The 24063-nt window shown below is 32.0% G+C and overlaps 3 protein-coding genes across 3 annotated transcripts; 1 reads left to right on the top strand and 2 right to left on the bottom strand.

The window, feature by feature from the left end:
* Positions 1-1782: 1782 nt before the first annotated feature.
* Positions 1783-11125, bottom strand: LeuRS (Leucyl-tRNA synthetase). The gene is made up of 12 exons (XM_068772120.1): positions 11015-11125; positions 10523-10732; positions 10017-10388; positions 9535-9779; positions 8154-9052; positions 7615-7873; positions 6997-7361; positions 6407-6675; positions 5228-5482; positions 3801-4010; positions 2530-2764; positions 1783-2014 (listed from the first exon to the last, which is right to left on the bottom strand). The coding sequence occupies exons 1-12, from the start codon at positions 11015-11017 to the stop codon at positions 1806-1808; spliced, it is 3531 nt and encodes a 1176-aa protein (XP_068628221.1). The 5' UTR covers positions 11018-11125; the 3' UTR covers positions 1783-1805.
* A 553-nt stretch (positions 11126-11678) lies between these two features.
* LOC137928801 (DNA-(apurinic or apyrimidinic site) endonuclease-like) lies at positions 11679-19879 on the top strand. Its single transcript, XM_068771781.1, has 6 exons — positions 11679-11834; positions 14655-15492; positions 16759-16926; positions 17714-18292; positions 18561-18741; positions 19667-19879. The coding sequence occupies exons 1-6, from the start codon at positions 11808-11810 to the stop codon at positions 19806-19808; spliced, it is 1935 nt and encodes a 644-aa protein (XP_068627882.1). The 5' UTR covers positions 11679-11807; the 3' UTR covers positions 19809-19879.
* Positions 19880-20142: 263 nt separating this feature from the next.
* Hpf1 (Histone PARylation factor 1) lies at positions 20143-23800 on the bottom strand. The gene is made up of 5 exons (XM_068771784.1): positions 23117-23800; positions 22068-22216; positions 21186-21409; positions 20809-21062; positions 20143-20290 (listed from the first exon to the last, which is right to left on the bottom strand). The coding sequence occupies exons 1-5, from the start codon at positions 23732-23734 to the stop codon at positions 20240-20242; spliced, it is 1296 nt and encodes a 431-aa protein (XP_068627885.1). The 5' UTR covers positions 23735-23800; the 3' UTR covers positions 20143-20239.
* Positions 23801-24063: the final 263 nt, after the last annotated feature.

Here is a 24063-nt window from a genome sequence, read left to right as displayed (position 1 = left end):
TGGTAAATACTCTGTGTCAGAGCAAAACATTTTAAAGGAGTATATTTATCTAAACGAATACCAATTCATTAGTTGAATAAGTAAAATTTATTGTGTAAAGAAAAGAGGTGAAACATCAAATTATAGTCATCTGGACAGCATTTGCGAAACAAATTTATACTATAACAATACTGGCTTCTCGTCCAATTCATCAGTAGCTTAAGACGATACTTATAATCAAATGTATGTTACGATTGATAACTTATCACATTGAAACATGGTCTCTTACTCTCTTCTTTCCATCCCATAGACTCCAAAAGATAGCTACGATTACCGGTTCTGCGCTATTCGCATCCGGCGGCTTCCCACGGTCTACGTCGTCGGTCCCCCTAGACGGCCTATCTAAAGCACGAGCAATTCTTTTAGTTACATTGCAAATCTTATTTCTGATTCGATTTCGCACAGAACTCCGGGCATAACTCTGTGGGAGACATTGAACCTTTATAAAGCCTATTGTAAGCGACCTTTGTAAAAGGCCTTCGTACGTACAATCCCCTAATCTTCAATTTTTAAAGTCCGAAAACATTTTATTAAACTTGTTAATAAGTTGTAATATTTATGCAGGAAGTACCAACCGGCCTCCTGTACATAAAAATTCTTTATATTATCCGACCAATCCCCCTCAGAGTCTTAAGACAAAAGTTTAGCACCAATGGCTGTTACCGGTGATGACTTGTGGCATTGAAATGCGGTCTCTCAATCTTGGAAAGCTGCCTCATAGGAAAACTTACAGTTCCTCACCGAGTTGAGAGGGCGATGTCTCTACAAGATTAAAACAGGAATCATGAGATCTTTAGACGAACAACAGTAACCGGCGTGCCGAATAGACGGCCGCTGGAGCCTTAACCCTTAAATGCATGACTTTTATTTATAATTTTAAAATAAATATTCATCTTGCAGATAAGTACACTAAAATGCAGGACAAAAAAATAAAATGTATAATATTTTTTAAACTTACTTTTTAAAAAACCTTATGTTGCATAAATACAACACTGGATTTACTCACTCATTTTACGTTTAAGTGGTATGTTGCAGTTTTACACCATTATGCATTTAAGGGTTAAGATTATGGACCGAAAACCACAGACCGACAGGCGGAACGTACAAAGCAATAATTCGTTTAACCTGTTGCCATAAATTGTAAACTGAAACGTTTTTTTTTCCAAAATTGTGTATATTTAAAAAATTAAATCTATAAAAATTATCAATTTAGTTGTCGACTGTTAAAAAATGTAGTGTTATTGCAGTTCCAATTATTACGATTTATCTTTGCACTCGGCTCGCGGGCCTGTATGTTAAAAAATCTAGTTGTTACAATTACGTTTGACTATAATTTATTTATTTTTAACAATATAATTGCTAGCCTTTATATATGAGTGAATGTATATAGATATACGTAATCGTATATATGTAAGAGGCGTAGAGGGGTGAGTAATGCCTTATATTACAATACATGGATGTCACTCTTCAATACAATTAAAGTCCAATAACCAGTTTAATTTTTAATTTTGCTAATTGTAATGTTAAAGGTTTAACATGACAGGCTGTGCGAGTTGTTTTAGATATTTGATAGGTTAACATTAAATTAATTACAAGGATTTCGAAACAAATTATTTAGAACAGAAACATTCCGAGTGCATCCATATTGATTCAATCTAAAACATTTACGTGAATTTCCATGTTGTTCACTAGAGAAATGTGTATTGGTTAAGAGTTTGAGTTATTTTACAAATGAAAAAAAAAGAAATCAATAAATAACTTTATTTTTACTTTTCATATGTATACATCATTTGTAAACCTACTTCTACAGTCACTTCATTAGAGACTACTTCCACTTTATTTTGGGTGACATCCACTTTTAGTACTGAATTGTTATCTAATGTCACACACCTGTTCTCATGCTCCCCTATAATTGGTATCTTCCTTGGTCCCATAACAGGATCTTTGTAACGCCAAATCTTTAAATTAGTTATATCTGTAAATTAAATAATTACTTTATTATGCAAAAAAGCTAATTTTTTTCGTTGGACAGTTAATATAGTGGTCTTTTAAATGCACTTGTTTACAAGTGAACGGAACAGGCTATTGAAGTAGGCGTCGATAATTGTAGAGAAAGTTAAAGGTGCGTTTACATGCGGCTACATAATTTAAAAGGTCGTAACTAGGTAGTCATTTTAGTTTTTTATCGTCGTTTTTTGGTTGACGTACAATGCTGCCCCAATATTTTTATTGCTGGTTTTTCCAATATACATCAGAATTAGAGAAATACTCCGAAAAGCCTAGATAAACAAGAATAAATGCAATAACGCGATTAATCGCATCACAGGGTTATTTATTATCTCTGTAACCATTAAATTTTTGATATGGTGTACCGAACATTAATTGACCACATATGAGCTAAACACTTACTCCCTTTAAAGCTCTTATACATCATACTGTATGTGTATTTGTTAAGTAATTGAAGTATGTCTACATTACAAAATTCCATACCTTTTATCAACTTTACTTCTTTTGCAATCTTAGCTTTGACTTTTTCAAGAGTGTCGCCATCTACTAACGATACTCTAACAGTGAAGAGGCCATTGAGAGGTGTGGGGTTAATGAAGCTAACGTCGACGCCCGGCTCTGCGCTAAACGTCACGTGCGGGGCACCCGGAGCACAGTCTTCGCGCGTCTTTTCCGGAGCTTGAGGACTATCTGTATAATTAACTTCAATTGTGTCCAACTGAAAAGCAAATAATTGTATTAAAATATAAGGTAAATAAGTTTACATAGTGAGTCTTCTTACAATAGGCAGACAACTTTATTAAATCGAAGTGGCAATGCACAGACCACATAGCATTCAGATGCTACCATTATAATGTAACCTTTGTAAAGCAGATACAAAAAAGCTTCATTAGCTTTAGCTTGCCCAAAAATAGCAACATGGCCATATGAGTTCCACTTTGCTTCACGGTGGATGACAAGGTCAAGATTTCAGAGTCCATTTCAAGAAAAGGATAGAACCAGTTCAAGGTATACAAATGAGCAGTTCAAGGTATACAGATGAGCAGTTTAAGCCTTTTACATAGGCTTTATAGAAAGTAGCCAATGTAGATCTTCAGGAAGATTGGTAAATTGAAATGGCAGCGGGTAAATGGCTAAGGGTAGCATGTATAACAGATGGCCGCTGGAACTTGAGTGGAGACCACAGACTGATCAGCGCTTTGTAGGACTTGCATCTACAAGGTGAATATTAATAATTCTACTCAAGTAGAACGGAATAAAATATATCAAATATAAATCTAGTTCACCGACCCTTCCGCTCCGTGAACTCAGTACCGATGAAGCTGTAAAAGCCTTAGGGCTAACAGCATTAACATCTTCAGAAACAATAGAATAGATAGATCAAATATAAAAGATTAATGGAAGGCACAAACCAAAACATCGTTTTTATTTATAAATTCTTTGCATGTGACAATTAAAATTTGTTCGTTCTCACCAGATATTGGTATAGGTATCATCCTAGATAATAAATAAGGACCACCTTGACAAAAAACTTTTGTCTATTTTTTGATAGGAGAAACAGTTCGTTTTTATTATTCATATTTCATTTTTTAACACTGACATCTCAAGACTTTTTTTATGTTTCTTACAAGCTCTTTTCAGAGAGCAGATACAAAGTTTGGATATAGTATCAAACCAAAGACATATTTAATTACAAGACTTCCATTGTTTATTTTTAAAATACAATATAGATAAACACAATCAGGTATACTCACATCTAAAGTATTAAGTAAATATTGTTTATTCTCAATTAAGACAGCGGCTTCATCGAAAGGTAAGGCCACGGACAAGGCTTCAGTACCAACGCGCTCCAAGTTTTCCCGAGTGGCCTGAACGAACGGCATCACTCGCTTCATATATTTCTTAAGTTCCCCAACCTCAGCCAGCTTACTAGAGATGGTCTTGTTGTCGGGAAGACCTGACGGCTAAAATATAAAAACTTTATTTACACTATAATTGATTTATAAAGTGTAAAATATGAAATAGCTTAGTTTATTGTAACTATACAAGTTTATTTAATCATATTATTCAATTATACCTCATATTTATTTGTAATAAACAATAGCTCACAGAAATAACTTATTTAATTCGTATGCTATGATGTATGTTTGTATGGTAATAAGGAGATTACATTTTAGCTGTAATCAGACCCAAATAGTTTATTAATTACTTATTTATTTTAGTTTATTATTTTATAAAATCCTACACCGTTTTTAAGTTTTGATTAGCGTCAAAATTTTAACTTCTATGAAAAATTGTTTTTTTTGTTATTATTATTTACTCTGTGATTTGTATGGGAAATGAGAAGCATTGTATTTATTAATTTACTTGAATGTTATCTTTTTATAAAAACCTTCAGTACTTTAACGAATATAAAAGTTTTACTAGGCATTTGTTAATTCATTTTTATTTATAAAAGTATGATAATTGCAAATAATTTTATTGTAATATTATTCGCTAAAACATCGTTTGCCTAACTAAAAATTCTTAAAAGTTTATAGTTCGAACAGGGAACTTAACGAGGTCTACAAACATGACATGATCACACAGTTATGGTAGGCCCTTACATACCATAGCAAGTATATACTACTAAGCACTATTCACAACCTTATGGTATACACAAGTGTACATAATTCCCATTCCATAGATGATATAATTAGACATTTTATTCGAAATTTAAATCCATAACTTTCATTGGCATAAAAAAACTTTATTCATGTATGTATCTGCCTTAAACCAACAAATTGCGTATGCATTGTGTTAGTCTAGTTTAGAAGTATTAAGAAGTAATATTTAAGTAGAAGCGTATCAGAGCAATGGTAGAGGACTAGGACTTCCAATCGCAGGTCGCGGGTTCGATTTACGGAAAGCAATCTCATAAGGAATTCACACTTTTTGCTTTGATTTTTATAGGATTGCCAATCCTCACAAACAAGTTTACAGAGGATGGGCATTATGGTATATTCCTGCATAGTATATATTTTTGAATGAGGCCTAAGCTTGTGGCCATGATAAATACTGAGTTGGTTTTATTCAGAAATAATCAATTTTAGCCATTTATACATACATCCTAATACTTGAAACAGGGAACCCTTGAACAGAAATAGTAAGATAAAAATTTTAATAATTATAAAGTACATACTCCATTAAGTTCCTTCAGGGTACTAAGGATAATATGTTGCCATTTTGGATATTCTTTTGCGACCCATATAACTGCTTTATTAGGCTTTTTCTCTGGTTTAGGAGTTTCTCCCTTCTTAGGTTTCTTAACAGCACAATGGTTCTTCAAATAGATACGAAATGAATGGGCTGCCTCCATAAGATAAGTGCTGGCTTTAACAGCCACCTCATCAATTTCACCAGCCGCTGGCCATTTGGAGTGAAGGATACTTTGTTTCTATAACATAAAGGGATAATATTTAAAATAAGGTGTTAACACAGAATTTTTTTATATTAAACCAAACAACTTTAATCTGAAAAGAGCTCAGAAAATATATTTTTCCAATCATGGAAATGTCATTTGCTCATTAGCATTTATTTCAGTAAGTTTGAAGTAGCATGGCTTTTAAATGCTTAACCTTCACATCTTTACAGAAACGATACTAAAAGCCTCCATCAGGAATCAGGGCCAAGTAACCAGTTTCTATAGATGGGTCATTATTAGTCTACTTGTCATAAAGTTATTTTTCTCATGTTATGATATCAATTGTAATGATTAATTCTTTTTTTAAAGGACAGTCTCTGTGATTACCTTGGTATATTATCTAGGCACTGTAATAATTCAACCGAAACCGCTATACCTCGTTTTTTACATATTAACAAATGTAACTATATTCAGAGCTCTTAACTTGTGAAACTAGGTATAGTTATCCATCTCTCTTTCTCTAAATGCATGAATTGCTTATTGATCGCTAAAATTTTAACAAAACGTGAGACGCAGAGTTTTTATTTATAGTCCTATCGAAGCTCTCAGGTAAGAGCGCGATATGACGGGTGGAGTTTCGCCTGCCTCGTTTTAGTCAGTCTGCATTCATCGTTCGCGACGGTGACGCTCATGTTCTTCTTTTCTTTTTCTCGCCTTACTCTTCTATACTAGTAACAACTAAACTAAGTAAACAATATAATGTTCATATTGAAGGCACCACACCACATTAAATTAAAACTGTTATAAGTAATAATTAAGGCATTTGAACTATTCAATTTTATAAATATAAATTTATAGTTATATAGTATGATAAATCATTGTGAATCATTGTACAGGGATTGACGTCAAAATATGATATACTATACTATTAAGACTAAGTTAACAAAGTAAACTTACATTGCCGAGAAGCTCCCAAACATGTTCTGCGACATGTGGACATATAGGCGACATGAGCTTAGCCTGAACTTCTATATACAGCATCACCACATCCACATGCATTAAGCTGTCTGAACACAGCTCCCTATATTTGTCCCGAGCAGCTTGCAATTCAAAGAAACCGGACTTGAGAGCTTCCTTGAAGAGCAGTTTGTGATAGTTCTCATCTGTTTGATTGATTTTGGCATTCATTTCGCTGACAAACACTTTGTCATGGAAATTGTATTTACCTGGAAAATTTATATGATTAATAGCGAATAGCATACTTTTAATTGAAAATGTAAACATTTGCGATAAACTTAAAGTATGAATAATAATCATATCAATGATTTAGGCTTTTTTAATTTACATGTTCCTATGTAGATTTGGACACATATGGGGAGACCCCCACTCGGTAGACTGACGACATAGTTAAGATCACGGGAAACAGCTGGATGCGGCAACGCAAGACCTGACATCTTCTGATCTTTAAGAGAGGATCTTGCCTTGTAGTGGACATTTATCGGCTGAAAAGAAGAAAATTTGTAAGTAATTGACGCTAGCTAACTAACCTGTTCTAAGATTGGATTTTGTAGCCACAACTTCTTTGACCCATTCTATAAAGGTGTACAGTCTAAGGATCGCGGCGTCAGCTGTAGCCTCCACAAAGTTGGCGTCTTCCACCGAATCCCCAGCGTCGGCCAATGTTAGTCGCATACCGTCCGCGCTAAACTTGTCTATAGACTCCGAGAGTGTCAAAAAGTTTCCATCTGACTTTGACATCTTTGCAGAATTTAACATTAAATGGCCATTGGCTCGAATTCCCTTGGGCCACTTGTCCTCTTCATTAGGCCAGATTGCACAATGATTGTAAATGTAATAAGTTAAATGGTTCTGAATTAAATCTTTTCCGGAAGTTCTGAGGTCCACCGGGTACCTATCGATATAATAAATGAAATTAATATACAATTCCTTCCTCAATCATTTTATTATTTCAATGAACTTTTTTATGTTAAAATTGGAACAAACAAAGCATATATTAATATTTTAGATATTAATTTCATTGATATTAAACATTATCGCGTAAAAGAGAATTTATAAAATAAAAATACTTGTGTCCTGTTAATTAGTAAATTCCTAAGATAAAAGTTAAATCAACTTAATGATCAAAAAATTACCGCTTTTCTTACCAAAATTGAAAAGATTGCTTCATTAAATTTAGAGATTCTTTAGATATTTTTGAATTCTTTGGAAATGGAGCGTCTTTAAAAAATATGTAGTTCCACACTTCAGATGTCATGTCTTCGGGTTTAATTTTAAGAGTGTTTTCACCTGTGCCTCTAAAGGTTCCGCCTTGGAGGAAGTGTGCAACAGTATAGTATGCATTGTATATAGTAGAATCTGATAGAGATTCTATGACCCATTGCTGATCCCACGGTAGTTTTGTTCCTGTAATACAAAAATTTGAAGGGAAACTTTATTAAAGAACTAAGTATCTCTTAAATTTGGTACCATTTAAAATTGTCCTTTGCGCAAAGTTTTAGAAATGTAAGATCTAAATCAATATAAAAAGTATGTACAATCAAAAATTCATTAAATTTTTATATACCAGTGAATAAAACAGAATATTGTCCACATGTTCACCATTCATTGATCAGAATAAACATTGTAACTAATGAATTGTAAGTATGTAAAGCATTATTAATTTTATTAAATTACTCTAACATACCAAGGCCGTAGGTTCTTGAGCATGCATATTCATGCAACCAATTGAGTGTGGCTTGGAAGTTTTTCCTGACCTCTTCATGGTAAGTATTCATTGCCGCTAATGCCTTTTCGGCTTGTGATTTCCACTCCTCCTCGCCATAGACAAGGTACCATTGGTTACAAAGTGCAACTACACATTCATCACCAGACCTTGAAATAATTGTTTTCTCTGGTTCATAGTACACAGCAGCCCCATTTTCTATTATCAATTTAGTCTGTAGGTTTTTTTTAATATCTTGAATCTTACATCCTTTGTATTCACCAGTTAAAAGAACTCCATTATAAAATCCTTTTAGGTAAACCAACTCTTTTGCTTGAGTCAATTTTTCTTTGTCATTTTGACTTTGTATCTTTAGTTTATCATACAAGTACACAGCAGATAAATTGCCATACTCTGGAGTCTCTAAAATTGGTACAGGTTTGAATGGAAGAACCATTTCATCTTTAATACCATACTTTTCTCTAAATGCAGCTTTTTTCTGGAGATCTACCAATGCAGCATAGTCATCGGGAGAATCAGATGGAACACTAGTAACAATTCCAGTTCCTTTATCTTCTTTTATAGTTAACATTGGCAGAGAGTAAATTTTTTCATAACATGTCAAAGGGGATTTTAGAGCTATTCCCAATAAATTTTGTCCAATGATTTCCAATTCTATTTTAAACTCCCCATCTTTTCCTGTAAAGCCTTGATATGACATATTTCTAGCGGCACGCCTAGTGCATATGAAAATCCCATCATTGACAGTTTCAAAAGCTATGTATTTAATTTCAGGGTGGACCCAACAATTTGTTTGCCCATACATTGTTTCAGGACGCAGTGTAGCAGCAACAAAAGAAACAGTTTTTTTTTCAAACACCCTAAAATAATTAGTAAAATAGTGATTTTTGTGTATAAGCAACAAAACAGTGTCAAAAACTGTGATCTAAAAGAAAAACCTCAGTTTATTCATATCCTAAACTTAATAGAAAGGCAAAAATAAAAGTGGAGAGGCCACAAGATCTAGGATACCCAAGGAAAATACAGTAAACAGTGGAGGAATGGTACCCAAGGGATGGTCATTGAAGTCAAGAGAAACAGAGAAGGTGGACACATAGCTAGCCACCTGTGGAGCTGAGTAGACACAAAGGAAGTCACTAGAGGAGACATTTTATAAATTCATGTTTTGTGAAAATTTTTGTATTTCAGAATCAAAGGCTCAAACAATCATTTAAAAACATGAGCTTAAATATTTGCATTAATATATAAATGTATTGATATACAAATAAATACGTAAGGAGGATTGGATTTCAGCAAAACCCAAAATAATAGAGTACCTTAAAATGAAGTCAGAGGTACCTACTTTAGAACTTCTGGAAGGGGCTTTATAACTTCAAGCTTTATTAGCGTGTATTCTTGGGCTCCTGCACCCTCACCAGTACTTCTATCATGGTCCATACAAGGTTGCTTATCTAATGGCGAAAATATAGTGAATCGTTTCCCATACATTATCTTCTTACGCTCTTTCAAAAGACAAAATTGCCACCGTACAAATGAATCATAGAAAGGATTTGCATCAGTAGTAATGAATTTTCTTCGCCAGTCCACCTACAATTACCAATAATTTATACATAAATACATTTTTAACAAGAATAACTAAATTCATTTTTTTATTTTCTAGGATATTACATGTTTATGTTATAAAAAAGGTGTCCAAAACATAATATTATCTAGAAAATTATATGCAGAGAATTGTTAATAATATTTGAAAGATGTGGATGGGATTCACTATAGGTCATTAAATATATGGTTGAATATATAAAATAACTTTGTAATATTACATACATGTATTCCCATTCTCATTAAATCAGTTACTGCTCTAGGAGGAAAATATTCCAGCCAGTAGCTCTCATTTGCAAATTCTTTGATTTCATTTTCTGGGATACCTAAACTCTGCATTATCTGCCATTGAAATTTCGCAGCCCCAGTTTTGGCTACAGCTTTACTTTTTTTCCCTTTGCTTTTGTCTTTAGGAACAATATCGCTTTCATCTTTTGCAACCAAGTCTTCATCATCAGGAAAAACTGGAGGACAACCATAAAGAGCCATTTCTCTTTTCAATTTATCTGCGCATGCTTTAATAGGCATTCCAGTGCAGTGGAAACCAAATGGAAACAATACCATTCGTCCTTTTAGTCTGTAATATCTGGTTGCAAACTGAAAATTAAGTTAGTCTGATTTATTAGGAGAATTTTACACAGAAATTTTATTTAAGTATAGTCAATAATGTTTAAAGAAATATTCTTATTTGTGTAGAGTTTGATGATAGGTAGTATACAATCGTTTCTCACCTCACATTTGGAGAGTGAAAATGTGTGTCCCAAATGTAAGCGTCCATTCATGTATGGATAGGGAAAAGTACACATAAATTTTTCTTGACGCTTTCCATCGGTAGGCACATCCATTTCAAAAATTTTTTCCTCCTCCCATCGTTTTTGTACTTTTTTCTCAATTTCTTGTAAGTACTCTACTTTGAAAGTGCCTTTCCGGTCTACATTCGCCTGAAATCAAAGAACAAAGTTAAAAAGTAAAAGTCTTGTGCCACCTTTATATACAGACGTTTGAGATACTATATAATTGCTTTAGTTGAATCTAAAACATTTGTGAAAAATTCTCACTAGTTATTGTAAAAACTTAGGAAGTTGAATAATTTTGTTCAACTTCCTAAGTTTAGCAACTAGGGCAATGTGAAATGAATTTTGTCATCAAACTTATAAAAAATTAAGCAATTCCCATATAAAATATATCGAAACTTGATAGAAACGTCTGAAAAAGGTACTCACCATTTTAGAAAGCCCTAGTGCTATTATTTATAATTTAAACTTAACATGTGGCCGTGCCACTGCCACATTAGAAATCTGTCAATGTCGTTGTCAATGTCTCTGTCGTTGTCAATCTCTTTGAGGGATGCGATTCGAGTAAATAGAAGTACCTCCTCGTTACTTTCCTTTCGACACTAAGTAAATATAATATCGATACTTTGAAATAATGTATCGAAGCCATTCTGTCTTCGAATATTGATTCATTTTTTCAATAGAGGTCCATAATGTAGTATCTATTTTAGTAAAAAAGTGAAGGTAAAAGGTTTTTAAAGGTGAAATAAAATAGATGATGTTGCAGGATATGTCCACTAATTCCGACAGGTAGGTATTTTAGTAAGTAAGTAATCAGCGATGGCTTTACAATAATTTAAAATAAAATTAACGCAGAAAAGAAAAAGAACTTTTTTGTATTACTACCGACTTCGATCAATTTTACCATCGTAGATTAACCTAGTTACTGAATATTTCAATATCAAACAGATTTTGCGTTTGGAATAATTTTTTATGAGAGTTAGTTCATTTTGTAAATTAATGATTAGAAATCGTTAAAGAATAAGTGTCTAAATTATGTTTACATTGACATGTATTTTTAAAAAAAAGTTAACATTGAAAAAAATTGGCGCCATCAGTGACGCTTGTCATTGTCAATTTGCCGGAAACTTCGCTCGTGCGGCTCCCATTTTCAAAGACGCACTGGCTTTGAGCGTTAGTTTTTTGGATTTAAATTTGGTAATATTTTTAGAAGATTGTTAAAATGGCGCCAAGAGCAGTAAAAAGCAAAGTAAGTTAATTAACCTCAAATATCTTAACACTTACATATCTCGTTGTAATCATATATAAAACGGATTATATTTGTTGTATTTCACAAGTTATTTAATTATTGAAAGGTAAATTGTAAATATATGTCAAGTAACGATAAATTTATAGACGTTAAGACTAATATTTTTACCTTAATATTTTAATAAGAATAAGAGCAACTTCAACTTTTGCTACAGATTATTTGATTTACCGCGTGCTTGACTGTTAAGTTATAATCCATAAAATACATTGATATCTTGTTTAAAATGGCGCATTATCAAAAGCATAAACGAAAATTTGCGAAACGCAATACATGACTCGCTCAATTTACAATATAATTACGTACGTATGTTAGTATATCAAGCTGAAAGTAGCTAAACTTGTATTTAAATGTCAAACTACGCAACCAAATTAAAAACAACTTAAAGCTTAAATATCGTTGCCTATGTCATTTTATTGTTTTTATAATATGATTTTTCTCTATTTCTCTCTCATTTCTCTTCTCTGTACATTGGCGCCGATTAAATTTTTTTTTATGTGACAATCAGTTTTTAACTAACAATTTAAGAAGAAAAAAACAATTTATTTATTTTTAAATTTCTTAACATTATTAATGTTTTTTTGCATTTTCTTGTGTTTTTGCATTTTGTTGTTCTTGTTTAAGATCTATAAAAATCTGACCATTTGAGTTGAATCTTGCTTTAATTGGAAATAGCACTGCAAATACTAAATTTGCTGAAACATAGATTTGAGACATGTAGGAAAATTTACTAAAGAAGTATGTCATATCTTGAAAATATTAAACACATAATGATGTTGAAGCATGACAGTATTCAATAAGTTCTTTAGCTTTCATTGTTGATATATTTAAATCTTATGCATCACATGGTGAACTATATATAGACATGTTCAACACCAAGAAGGCATTACTACTACAAAATGGACAATATGGAAAGTACACAATGAAAACCTAGCCTGTTTGAGAACCCAAGTCTTAACTTCAGCATTGCACTTATTTTGTATTAGGCCCACCTTGGTGCTAAGCAGTAGTTTAATGTGCAAGTGGAAACATACCAAAATTTCATTATCTTGATGAGCATTATCAACCTCCAAAAGATTATGCTTACAAATTCAAAGATGCTTTAAGAATTAAAAAAGGAGATGGTGTAGAAACTTCTTTATGATGTCTAAACTATGGAGTTGGTATTGGAAGTTGTTGTTTACCATGTGAATTATTACTATTATTGATGTTAGATGTAAACATTATAAAGGAATTGAACTTGTATTTGAAGCTGACTCCTTCAATTGGTACATCAATCTATGTTATTTAGAGGCCTTAGAAACTTTGAGATGAAACCATAGAAACAATAAACACTGGTAAAATACCAGAAGACATATATTAAACAATTCAGTGATATAGTAACATCACTCGCAAAAGTATCATGTAACTTGATGATCAACCACAATTTCATAGAGTATTTATGATAGGATCAGGTCTTGTTGAGAATCTAGGTCCAGTGTGTCTTGAAATGATGATATTGATGGGGGTCATAGACACACATATGGTAGGGTTGTGTTTACATTGACAAGTGTAAGATAAGGATTCATGCAATCATGAATGCAAAAAAAAGTTATTAACTGTTATAAAATTTTAGTTTAACTGTAACTCTAAAAAGATTTAATATACTATTAGGTGCCCATTTTATTTTCAAATTTTAAATGCATTACAAATGAGCCTTCTAGAGGAAAGTAATCAACACTTGGCACATCAAAACTTTTGCCAGGTATAAAGGTTGTTGCTTGCATTGCCACAATAGAGTTTAGGAAATTATATGTGAAGCTGTTAGTCTCTCAGTAGCAAAAGCACAGAAGAAGACATAACAAACAAAATACCAATTAATTTAGTGAAAAAAGTATCAAAAATATAACAAAAGTCATCTTCTATCCTGGAAGCAACTCGTTGATTGATGGTGAAACAATACAGAATGTTTGAAAATTTGACAGTGATTTTTTTTGGACCAAAATAATTATGTTTTCAAGAATGTTCATACATTTATTAGTACTAATTGAACATTCTGGTACCAGGGTAAGACATAGTTTAAGAAATAATTAGGAATCAATTATTATTGGCTTTTTATGTGGTGGAGGAGGAGCAAGAGGTATTACAACTAAAGGTTTACAACCTGCTGAAGGATTTAGGTCAAAGGGGAAAATTATTTGTTATATATGTGTATTGTCTATAAATATATATTAATTAATGTAATTGATTAGCACACAGTTCTTATAAGACAATAATATTATTATTGAGGAGGGTAATTTAATAAAAAACTGAATTTTGGTTCAGACTTCCGAACGGGTTGTATCATTTTAGCTAGCAAATGTTAGAAACATTATTTAAAGTATGGTTAGGCAGGAAGAGGTATTTAGTCAGAGAAGGTGAATGTCTAGGCATTGCTAGAAGCCTTCTTAAACCTGCTATATGGTTCATGAGCCTCGAGAAACAATCCCTTGTTTCAACCTAGTAACTATATAATTAACCCATAAAATGCTTCTATCTTAACACTACACCAATATTTTGTGATTATTGAAAAAATGTAGAAAAGGTGTTGAGAACAGTTTTATTAAACAATATTTGAGCCATCGACATTGTTATAAATGATTCACTTGATCTTTGACATCAATATATCACTTTGGTTACTTCAACAACTGATTAGATCCATGTAAGATAAGTTGTGGTTTATATAATTAGTTTAAAATGGTATTTTCATATTTGGAAAATCATAAATTATAATAAAATTTTCAGAAAGCTGGCGATGTTAAAGTTGGAGACAATGTACCAGCTAAGAAAGGTCGCAAAGGAAAACAAAATGCTGAACAAGAATCCACAGAGACTGAAGTTGAAGAAAAAACAGTTGTAGCAGAAAAAAAAACAAAGCGCAGCAAGAAAGTTGTAATTGAAGAAGAAGAAATAAATGGACTTAATGAAGAAGCAGGTCCTCCAGCCAAAAAAACAAAAAGGAAGAATGTAGATGAAGTTTCAGAAGAACAGTCGAATGGAGATTCAGCTCCTGAAGCTGACCCAGCTGCTGTTGATGAATTAGAACAAGGTGATGATCAAACAGAAGCTAATGGGCATACAGACGAACCTAAGGCACCGGGTGGTAGAGGACGTAAAAAACCGACCAAAAAAGAAACTACTATAAATAAACAGACAGGAAAGGGGAAAAAAAATAATAAAGCCGACAGTCAAGAAAATGAAGAAAATACAAAGTTGGATGCTGTAGATGAAACATCAAAGCCTATTGGACGAGGAAGAGGTAAAAAAGCACTGCCTAAACCTAAAAATAACACTGACAATGATGGAAAGGCTGAATCTTTAGATAATGTAGCAAAACCAGAACCGTCTGCAACTAAAGGCAAAAGAAAACAGACTAAAACAAATAAAGAAAAAACACCAGAACTTGACAATGAATTGTCAGATACCCCAGAGGAAGAGGAACCCAAAAAGAAAGAAATTAAAGGACGAAAAAACCAGGGTAAGAAAGCACAACCCAAGGAACAGCTTGAAGACATGGAAGTTAGTGAAGATCCACAACCGCCAAAGACACGTAAAGGTGCAAAGAAAGATGAGAAAGGCAAAGGTTAGTATGCATCATTTTGCAATATCTTATTTTTTCATATTTATTCTACTAAATTTAGAGAGTTGTAACCATCTCTTACTAGCTTGCTCCATACAATGTCACATCATCAATCATTACTGTTGGCGATCTATATAGTCTTGTATGATGTAGATATGTCTGGGCCACATTGTCCTTCATCACCTAAGGATGATAACTTTGTTGGTGACCATGAAGTTCTCCAAGTTATCACTTGTCTTTCCAAGAACATGATCAAAATTAACTTGTGGTAAATAGTAAAAAGGCCGGCCCTTCCAGCTAATGTGTAGCTTACTGCTACAACACCACATTACAATTACATTCACAGTTGGTATTTTTGAACAAATATTAAGTTTTTTTGGGTATTGGTGAACATGCTAATACCTAAATGCACCAAGAATGGTATGATGCACCATATATGATACCAAGAAACAACACCTAATTTGTTAATTTATTAATCATGCTTAAAATCATATATTATTGTTGCACCATTTTTTTATAGCTGCTTTATATCTGCCACTGTGTACAAATAGAGTTCATTTGCAAGCAACTCTTGGCTATCATGAGCTTTTATTTTTATATACAATAAAAAGTTTGAATAAAAAATTATTAGTTTTTAGTGTGATTTTAATTACCATGTACATAGTTTCTAGGAAAACAATATCAAACGGAAATCGAGTGAAATGTAGATAATATCTAACCAAACAAAATATAAAAAGCTATGTGCTATCTTTTTTCACTTGACAACATTGCCTAGTCCATTTTTTTCAAGGCAGTTAAAGTTTAGTGTAGTACCATTTCGAATACAAGGATTGGAAAAAAGCACCCGACACTAATCACAAATTTGATTGCGGTGGATGTACTAAGTTATATAACCTTATGGATTTTAAATAAGAACTATAAATAATGATATTTAACTATTAGAGGAAAAAAAAAATATACTGTGAACAATTTTACAAGTAATGAAATACATGTGCTATTTTGTTCAGTATTATTATATGGTACATTAGAAAATGCCAAAACTATCTTGATTATTTTATTCAAGCTACATTCCAGGAAATTCGGATTGAACAATAAAAGAGTAATAAAGAAAACTAATAAAACAATTCAACAAGAAATAATATATTCATGCTTTTCTTACTATGTGATATGATTGACGCGCTAGTTACAAGTTTGGCATTGTACAATGTTATAAGGCAGTGTCCACATTATTGATTATGGATTGGCTTATTTTTTTTACTTTATTTACAGGAGATTCAAATGATGTGTTAAGTGAAAAAGTACCCGAAGCAAAACCAAGCAAAGGCAAAAGAGGAGCACAAAAGAATGTCCCTCCAAAGTCGACAGAAGCTGAAGAGGACTTACAAGATACCGGCGAATCCACCAATAAACGTCGGCGCAAGCCGATCGAGGAAAAGGGTAATTAGTTCTGTTAATTAAAATACCAATGCTGGATAATTGTTTCTATTATTATAATTGTGTTTTATTTTATGATGAATAAATGGTTTTCTAATTTCTTTCCTGACTTTATTTTATTTTTTAACTTTTAACTATTGTATATGAGTAAGTTGTTTTAGTAGAAATAATGTAGAGGCGCCAGTTCTAAAGTTGCTAATGTATCTTTCTTAAAGTAATACTAACCACTGCCTAGGTAGCTTTGGTGAATATATATGGGTGAATTTGGTTTAACTTTTCAGTAAAAACTTATTTTCTTAAATTAAGGTTTGTATATGCAACTTAAAAACATATAATTTTACTTAAAGTGAATTATATATCTGTTTTTAATTCATGGATTTATATTTCTATATTACATAATTTTGTAAAAAGTGCATTTAAATATATAAATATATAGTTCTAGTAAGTAAAATATGTGGTATTTTCCCAAGCTAAAAAAGAACCGCTCAGACATACTAAAATGCCATTTTTAATGTGCATAGTAGCATAGTAGATCCAGACATATTTTTCCAGTGAAATTGTTGCATTTTCGAAATCAATTATGTCAACCATAAATAAGAAGCATTCACTTTATTGTTTCAATGTACAATTTTGAAAAATACCAGATAATTTGGTGGTTTGTACCTGTATATAAAATATTTACGATTTTTATGTGAAAAAAACTTAAGTTTGGTTAAAGTAAATATGTTATTTCTTAAACACACCAGAAACAGTATTTTTCTAATAAAATCTAAGCCAAACACATTTTCAGAACCAGCCGAAGATGGCAAAAAAAAAGCACCAGCTAAAAACAAAACACTTACAAAATATGAGGATATTGATTTCTCTAATGTTTCGCAAAGTAGTCAAGGTAAAGAATGGAATTTCAAAATAGCCAGCTGGAATGTAGATGGAATTAGAGCATGGATGGACAAAGGTGGTTTAGACTATTTAAAATATGAAAAGCCAGATATATTGTGTCTTCAAGAAATAAAATGTTCCAAAGAAAAATTGCCCGAGGCTGTCACAAACGTGCCTGGCTATCATGCCTATTGGGTATGTAGTGAACAAGATGGCTACGCGGGCGTAGGTATATACACTACAAAATTAGCAATGAATGTTCAGTATGGACTGCAGGACGACGAGTTAGACAGCGAAGGACGCATCATCACTGCCGAATATGAGCAGTTCTATCTGATATGTACATATGTTCCTAATGCTGGCCGTAAACTAGTAACCATGCCCAAGAGACTTAAATGGAACGAAGAATTCAGAAAACATGTTAAGACACTGGATGAAAAAAAACCTGTAATTATTTGTGGTGACATGAATGTTTCTCATAATGAAATAGGTAAGACATTTTTTTTTATTTACATATTAGAAACTAACAATAAATTGAAAGAACAGATAAAAATAACTAATTTATGTAAATCACTTTTAATTTATACAGGATAAGATTGATGACATTAATAGACGAAATACTGTTTCTTTTTTATTTAAAGACATGACATAATTAAAAAACAGCCAGTATATTAATCTGGAGGGCAGTTTATTTAACAAAATGTAATAATATATAAACATTAAGTTACACCATATCCAAGGAATACTGTATTTTTCAGATCTGGCAAATCCTAAAACAAACAGAAAGAACGCGGGTTTCACGGACGAGGAGCGTCAGGGTATGACGGATTTACTCGGTGATGGATTTATTGATACATACAGATATTTCAATCCAGAGAAGACAAACGCTTACACCTTTTGGACTTATATGTTCAATTGTCGAGCTAAAAATGTGGGATGGTATGTTTTTTTCAATTTGCTGGTAGCGTAACTTTGAATTTATTATAATTTATGTGCAGATAGAGGTACAATTCCATAGAAAATGCGGCCTGCGCGGTAAAATAAATAATGTAATGTATTCAATATTTTTATGTACAGATTTAAAATGTACTACTTATTGTTTGGGGATGTGTTAACAAGCGACGAACAACAGACATTAACTACTATTTTAAATGTCAGTTTACATTTTACATGCCTTCTGTACAGAGTGGATGCATTATCTTGATCTTAAATGTTCTTTATTGCACTACGGTTTTGGGGATATTTAGACTGATTTCTACTTAACTTCTGATGTAATCTAGTTTTAGGGGTTAGGTAAAGAAAAGAGTAAAATTTATTGTATTGTTGACAGTAACTTACAATTTTGTATTTTAAATTAGGTAGACATTTTTTTAAACAAACAAGAAAAAAACAAAAATTCGTATAATACTTGCAAATCATTTGAATACCTTGGTATGTGTGTAAACGCATCTTTAGATAACTTCATAAATGTTGATGGGCAATCATCTATCCCTTTTGCTTTTTCAAAAATACAGTTGAAAAAGCTTTATGTTAACATGGCTGACAATTTTATTTTTCCGAATTTTAAATAAGGAGTTTATTGGCGACTTGTAAATATAATTATTTAGCTGGTTTATACTTGTTTTCACGATTTGTACAATTCTCACATTCTAATTTTACAAACCAAATTTTCCAATGTGATAATGGGCTAAGATCAATTTTACTTGATTAGAACATATTTCGCAGCAGTAGTTAATGTCTTATAAAATAATTTATAAGTTATAGATCACTGCTTTTCTATATACAAATCTTAAGCTATTGCAAATAGGCAACTTAATTTTACCCATTGCTATTGTAACTAATTTCGATATATTTTCGTTTTCAGGCGCTTGGATTACTTTATTGTCTCTCAGAGGTTACTATCATCGTTATGTGATAGTGTTATAAGAGATTTGGTTTATGGTAGTGACCACTGCCCAGTTACACTGTTTTTGCATTTAACCAGTGCAGATAAGCCTAAGGAATAAACCTGAATATTGATGATACAATTTGACTGAATACATTATGTTAAAAGAAAGAAAAAACACTACAATTTATTTTATTATTGATTTACATACAATAAAAAATTGTATACCACCACATTCATTTCATTTTATATAATTATGATGTTTGTTAAGGCATTTTTATTATTACACTTCAAACCTGTTTGACTAATGGCTACTACTAACTACTCAGGGGTATATTGATGAAGTTGCAAAAGCATTACCAAAAAGGACATCAAAAGCGACTATAGACTTTAAAAACATGTTTTATTAGCAAAATTACAAAAAAATAATATAACAAGGCATAGAGAAGACATTATACCTTATATCTACTCTTATCAAGTGTCTCGAATATCATTTTTAGGGAGTCTTCAAAAAAATTTCGTAAAATTATTTTTTTTTTTTTTTATAATTAGTCATTTAAAAATTGACATGTCCGGTCCTTTCCGTCGATTCTTCAAGTGTGCCTAAAAAGTTAAATACAAATTTTTACTTTATTCCTAACAAACATAAATAGATTATCGATTTTAGTCAGAGAAATGAACACTCAGAAAAATAATGTAAGGCAGAGAACAAACAACTATTGCCATTCAAGTTTTTCTCAATAAAATTAATCTGCTAGCTAACAAGTTTTTGTAGATGTGACTTCAGTGTCAATATTGCCATGTAAATTATTAAGTAAGCAATCATAATTATTGCAGGGATATGTGGTAATAAGCAGGAACAAAATATAATTTCAGAAGTTAACTGCTACACTTAGACCTCCTCTACATACTTCCAATAGGACTGAATAGAAGTGGCCTGTATCCAGTATATTTCAACGACCATAACCAAGTCATCTTACACAACACTTGCCAGTCTGTGGTCTCAACTCTCTGTGATCTAAACTATTCATGTTTAAACTAAGCTGTACTTAACTACAATATCAATGCATTTTTTTACGATGAATTGTAAGTGATTACTAGACAAAATTGTGAATAAATACCTGCACAATTTTATTAAAGGTGTCACGATTTAGTAAGGAATATGCTGAACATAAACTAGAAGCAGCACTAGACTCCAATTCTTTGATTCCAGAACAAAAAAGGTTTATTCCAAGTTCCAAACCCGTCCCAAAATCACACTCATCTACTGCAATGCTTGCATATGTTATAACAGGCTGTATTTGTGAGAGGACCTCATCCTTTTCAATTTGTGATTTAGCCGATTCTAATTTTGCAAACATTTTCTTTAGGCTTGCTGTAATAGATTTTGAATAATTATTCATGACTTTGATGTAAGAATAATATCACATTACCAAAATGCGAAAGAAACTAAAGCTGAATAGTTTTGAATGAATTACTATAATGGTGTCTCTCTCACCGTTACTTTCAGCTAATGGTCTGTACCCTATCTGGGTTTTCTTGTCAAAAGGTACCACAATTCCTGCACCATGTAATGTTCTAGCAACAGGTGATCTCATTTTCATAGTATACTCATCCAGAGTGTAATTGTACTCACTGGCCCATTTACTTACTTTCTCCATTAATTTTTGACATGGCATGGACAAAAATGGAGAAGATTTTTTTTCATTCTTCAAAAAGGAGCTGAAATTATAAATAATAATTAAGAACAACCTTCTTATTAATTATAAATTATAAGTAACATTTTTTAGGACAAAATATATGCAATACATAGATCAACTCTGTTACATGAGGCTATTAAAAATAAAAATTCAGTACAAAATTTCCAACCCATTTTGATATAGACTGTTTTAAGACAGTACCTGGTGATAAATATTGCACATCAACCCTTGGAAAGAGACAATCGGCTAATTTTGGCTTTGCAGAGCGTTATCTCTGTCGCACATTACCTATGTGAAGTTTTGTCAGTTGTATTTATCGCCGGGTATGGTTTAGTCTTTATCTATGTATATGTCACATAACTACTTCTGTACATTACATTTCATGAATCCGTGAATTGGAGAAAATATTTAGGTGGCAGACTTAGCTTGGCCTTCCATAACAAGTAGTTTAATGCTGTATATCATTGGGCTCCCTTAAATACAAGATATGTACTTTACTGATCAATGCATATAATTAATGAGCCTAATATTATAGTTATGCATTTTTTTATTTAGGAAGTAGTAAAGAACTAACAATAAGATTAATATGAAAATAGAAATCCAATAAGTAACAAAGTTAAGTTGCCAACTAAAAGGCTGTTTGACAATTATAACTGTAAGATACAACATTAGCTACTTACTATACTGCACCAAATATATTATCAGAGAGAGGTTGTATGTGATAATCTTTTGCGCTGTCATTACTAGCTAAAAATTTTGGATCACTGCAAGGATCATCTCTGTAATAGCCAATATGATATTCACTCTTCCCTTTCTTTTTTAACACTGCCTGAAAAAGATATTCGATTTTTTTGCAAACTCTCATGAGAACATGAAAGGGCTTAAGGTATGCACAGAATGCCCAGCTAGATTTCTATTTAAGAACAATGTTATTCAGTCACATGTTAAAGCACAGGATACTTAATATAAATATGATACTTGTATAAGGGCTTTTCATACAAATTTGATGTTGAGATATCATGATGAAGCTCATCATTTTAATTTAGTATTTCACTCTAAACATTAAATGTTGCCAACCTCTGATTTAAATATTAAAAATCATGGGAATATTTCTTCCAAATTCCAAACCTATAATGCTTAGCATCTAAGCCTCATGATTTAAGAGATATTGTGTGGAGTTAGATCATAGGTGGAAATCACTTTAAACATTTGTATAGATTAGAAATTATAAAATATGTAATAAATTGGTCAGATATATGCACACATATTTACTTAAAGTTGATGTGTGAGCTTAATACAAACAGTGCAAATAGATGAGTAAGATTAGATAGTATGTTTGTTTCTGCAAGTGACACAACACTTTGTTCATAGGTTGAGATATGGAAATTTTTTTAGCTAGAATATTTTATTTAATTTTGCATTTAAATATTGCTTTAATTATACACAAAGATTTCCTTAGCACCGTTTTTAGAAGAAACATAGTAAATTTAATAAAATAACATCATTTAAAAATACTTAAACTATTGCAACGAATGTCTGTTTACAGTGTCTTACTATTGAAAACTTGTTATTGAAGAAATGACTTATAGATATACTTATATTCAAAAGGCTTTTCATTAGTGATATGATCTTTTTTGGAAAGCAAGCAAGAGAGCATTTGGTGAAATTAATAAATACTAAAAGTAAACAAATGAATATTTTTTTTATTTACAGCAGCAAAAATGATTACCTGGAATTCTGGTGGGTCATAAAAAAATCTCCAATGAATTAAATATAGATCCTTGTTTTCTGTTATGGGAAGTTTTCCTGTCAATAAATCATATGGACCGATTAACTGTAGGTTAACAGTCTTTAATAACTGATCAATAGATTTTTCTTCACTAAGACATTTGTAAAATTGAAAAAAATCTTGAGGCATCTCAACAAGGAACAAGTCTTTGTATGTCTTGTTACTGTCGGTTTTGTCATAAAACTGTGTATTTTGATCTATTATCACTTCAGTATTCTCACGGGGTTTATTGGTTTCTTGATTATCAGCTCTAGTATCAGTTTCATAAATATCTTTATTGATATTAGTCTTTAGAGGCTCCGTAGTCGATGCTGTTGAATCACCTGGAGAAATTAGTTCAGATTCCTGAGATTCCGTTATTTTATTAGCTGGCCTATCAGGTTTTTGGTAAGGTTTCATACGTGAATTTTTATTCCTATCATGTTTGATTTTATTCTCATGTGCTGCTGGCGGATGCTTGTACGTTTTATGGTGTTCTGGATTTTTTTGATAGCATTTGTCACCATATTTACATTTAATTCTAGAATCGTTTACGAATTTTGACCATTCATCAGCCATTTTCGTTTAATATTGCAACCAAACAAGCAAAATGCAAAATTTATGCCGCTAGATGACAGTGACATAAGAAGTCTCAACAAGCAATGACATGAAGTGTCGTGACGTATTATTGAAAGACATTTCGGCAGTGGAAATTTGGTTGACAGACATATGACTAAGTTACATTTTGAAGACGGACATCAGATATATTGAAAATATTTTAATAAGGTAATTGAATAATGATTTTCATGTATAAACATTAGAAATAAAAAATCATTATTTTAATAATGCCACTGTAAGGGCATTAAGGTAATGGCCCAAATTGCTGAATGGCGAAATATCTGGTGATA

This window comes from Battus philenor, unplaced genomic scaffold (genome assembly GCF_028537555.1).
Source record: "Battus philenor isolate CCGP_79_NKW_IND1 unplaced genomic scaffold, ilBatPhil1.0.hap1 SCAF_4, whole genome shotgun sequence".
Classification (NCBI taxonomy): Eukaryota; Metazoa; Arthropoda; class Insecta; order Lepidoptera; family Papilionidae; genus Battus; species Battus philenor.
This window is presented reverse-complemented; position numbering and strand designations above follow the sequence as displayed.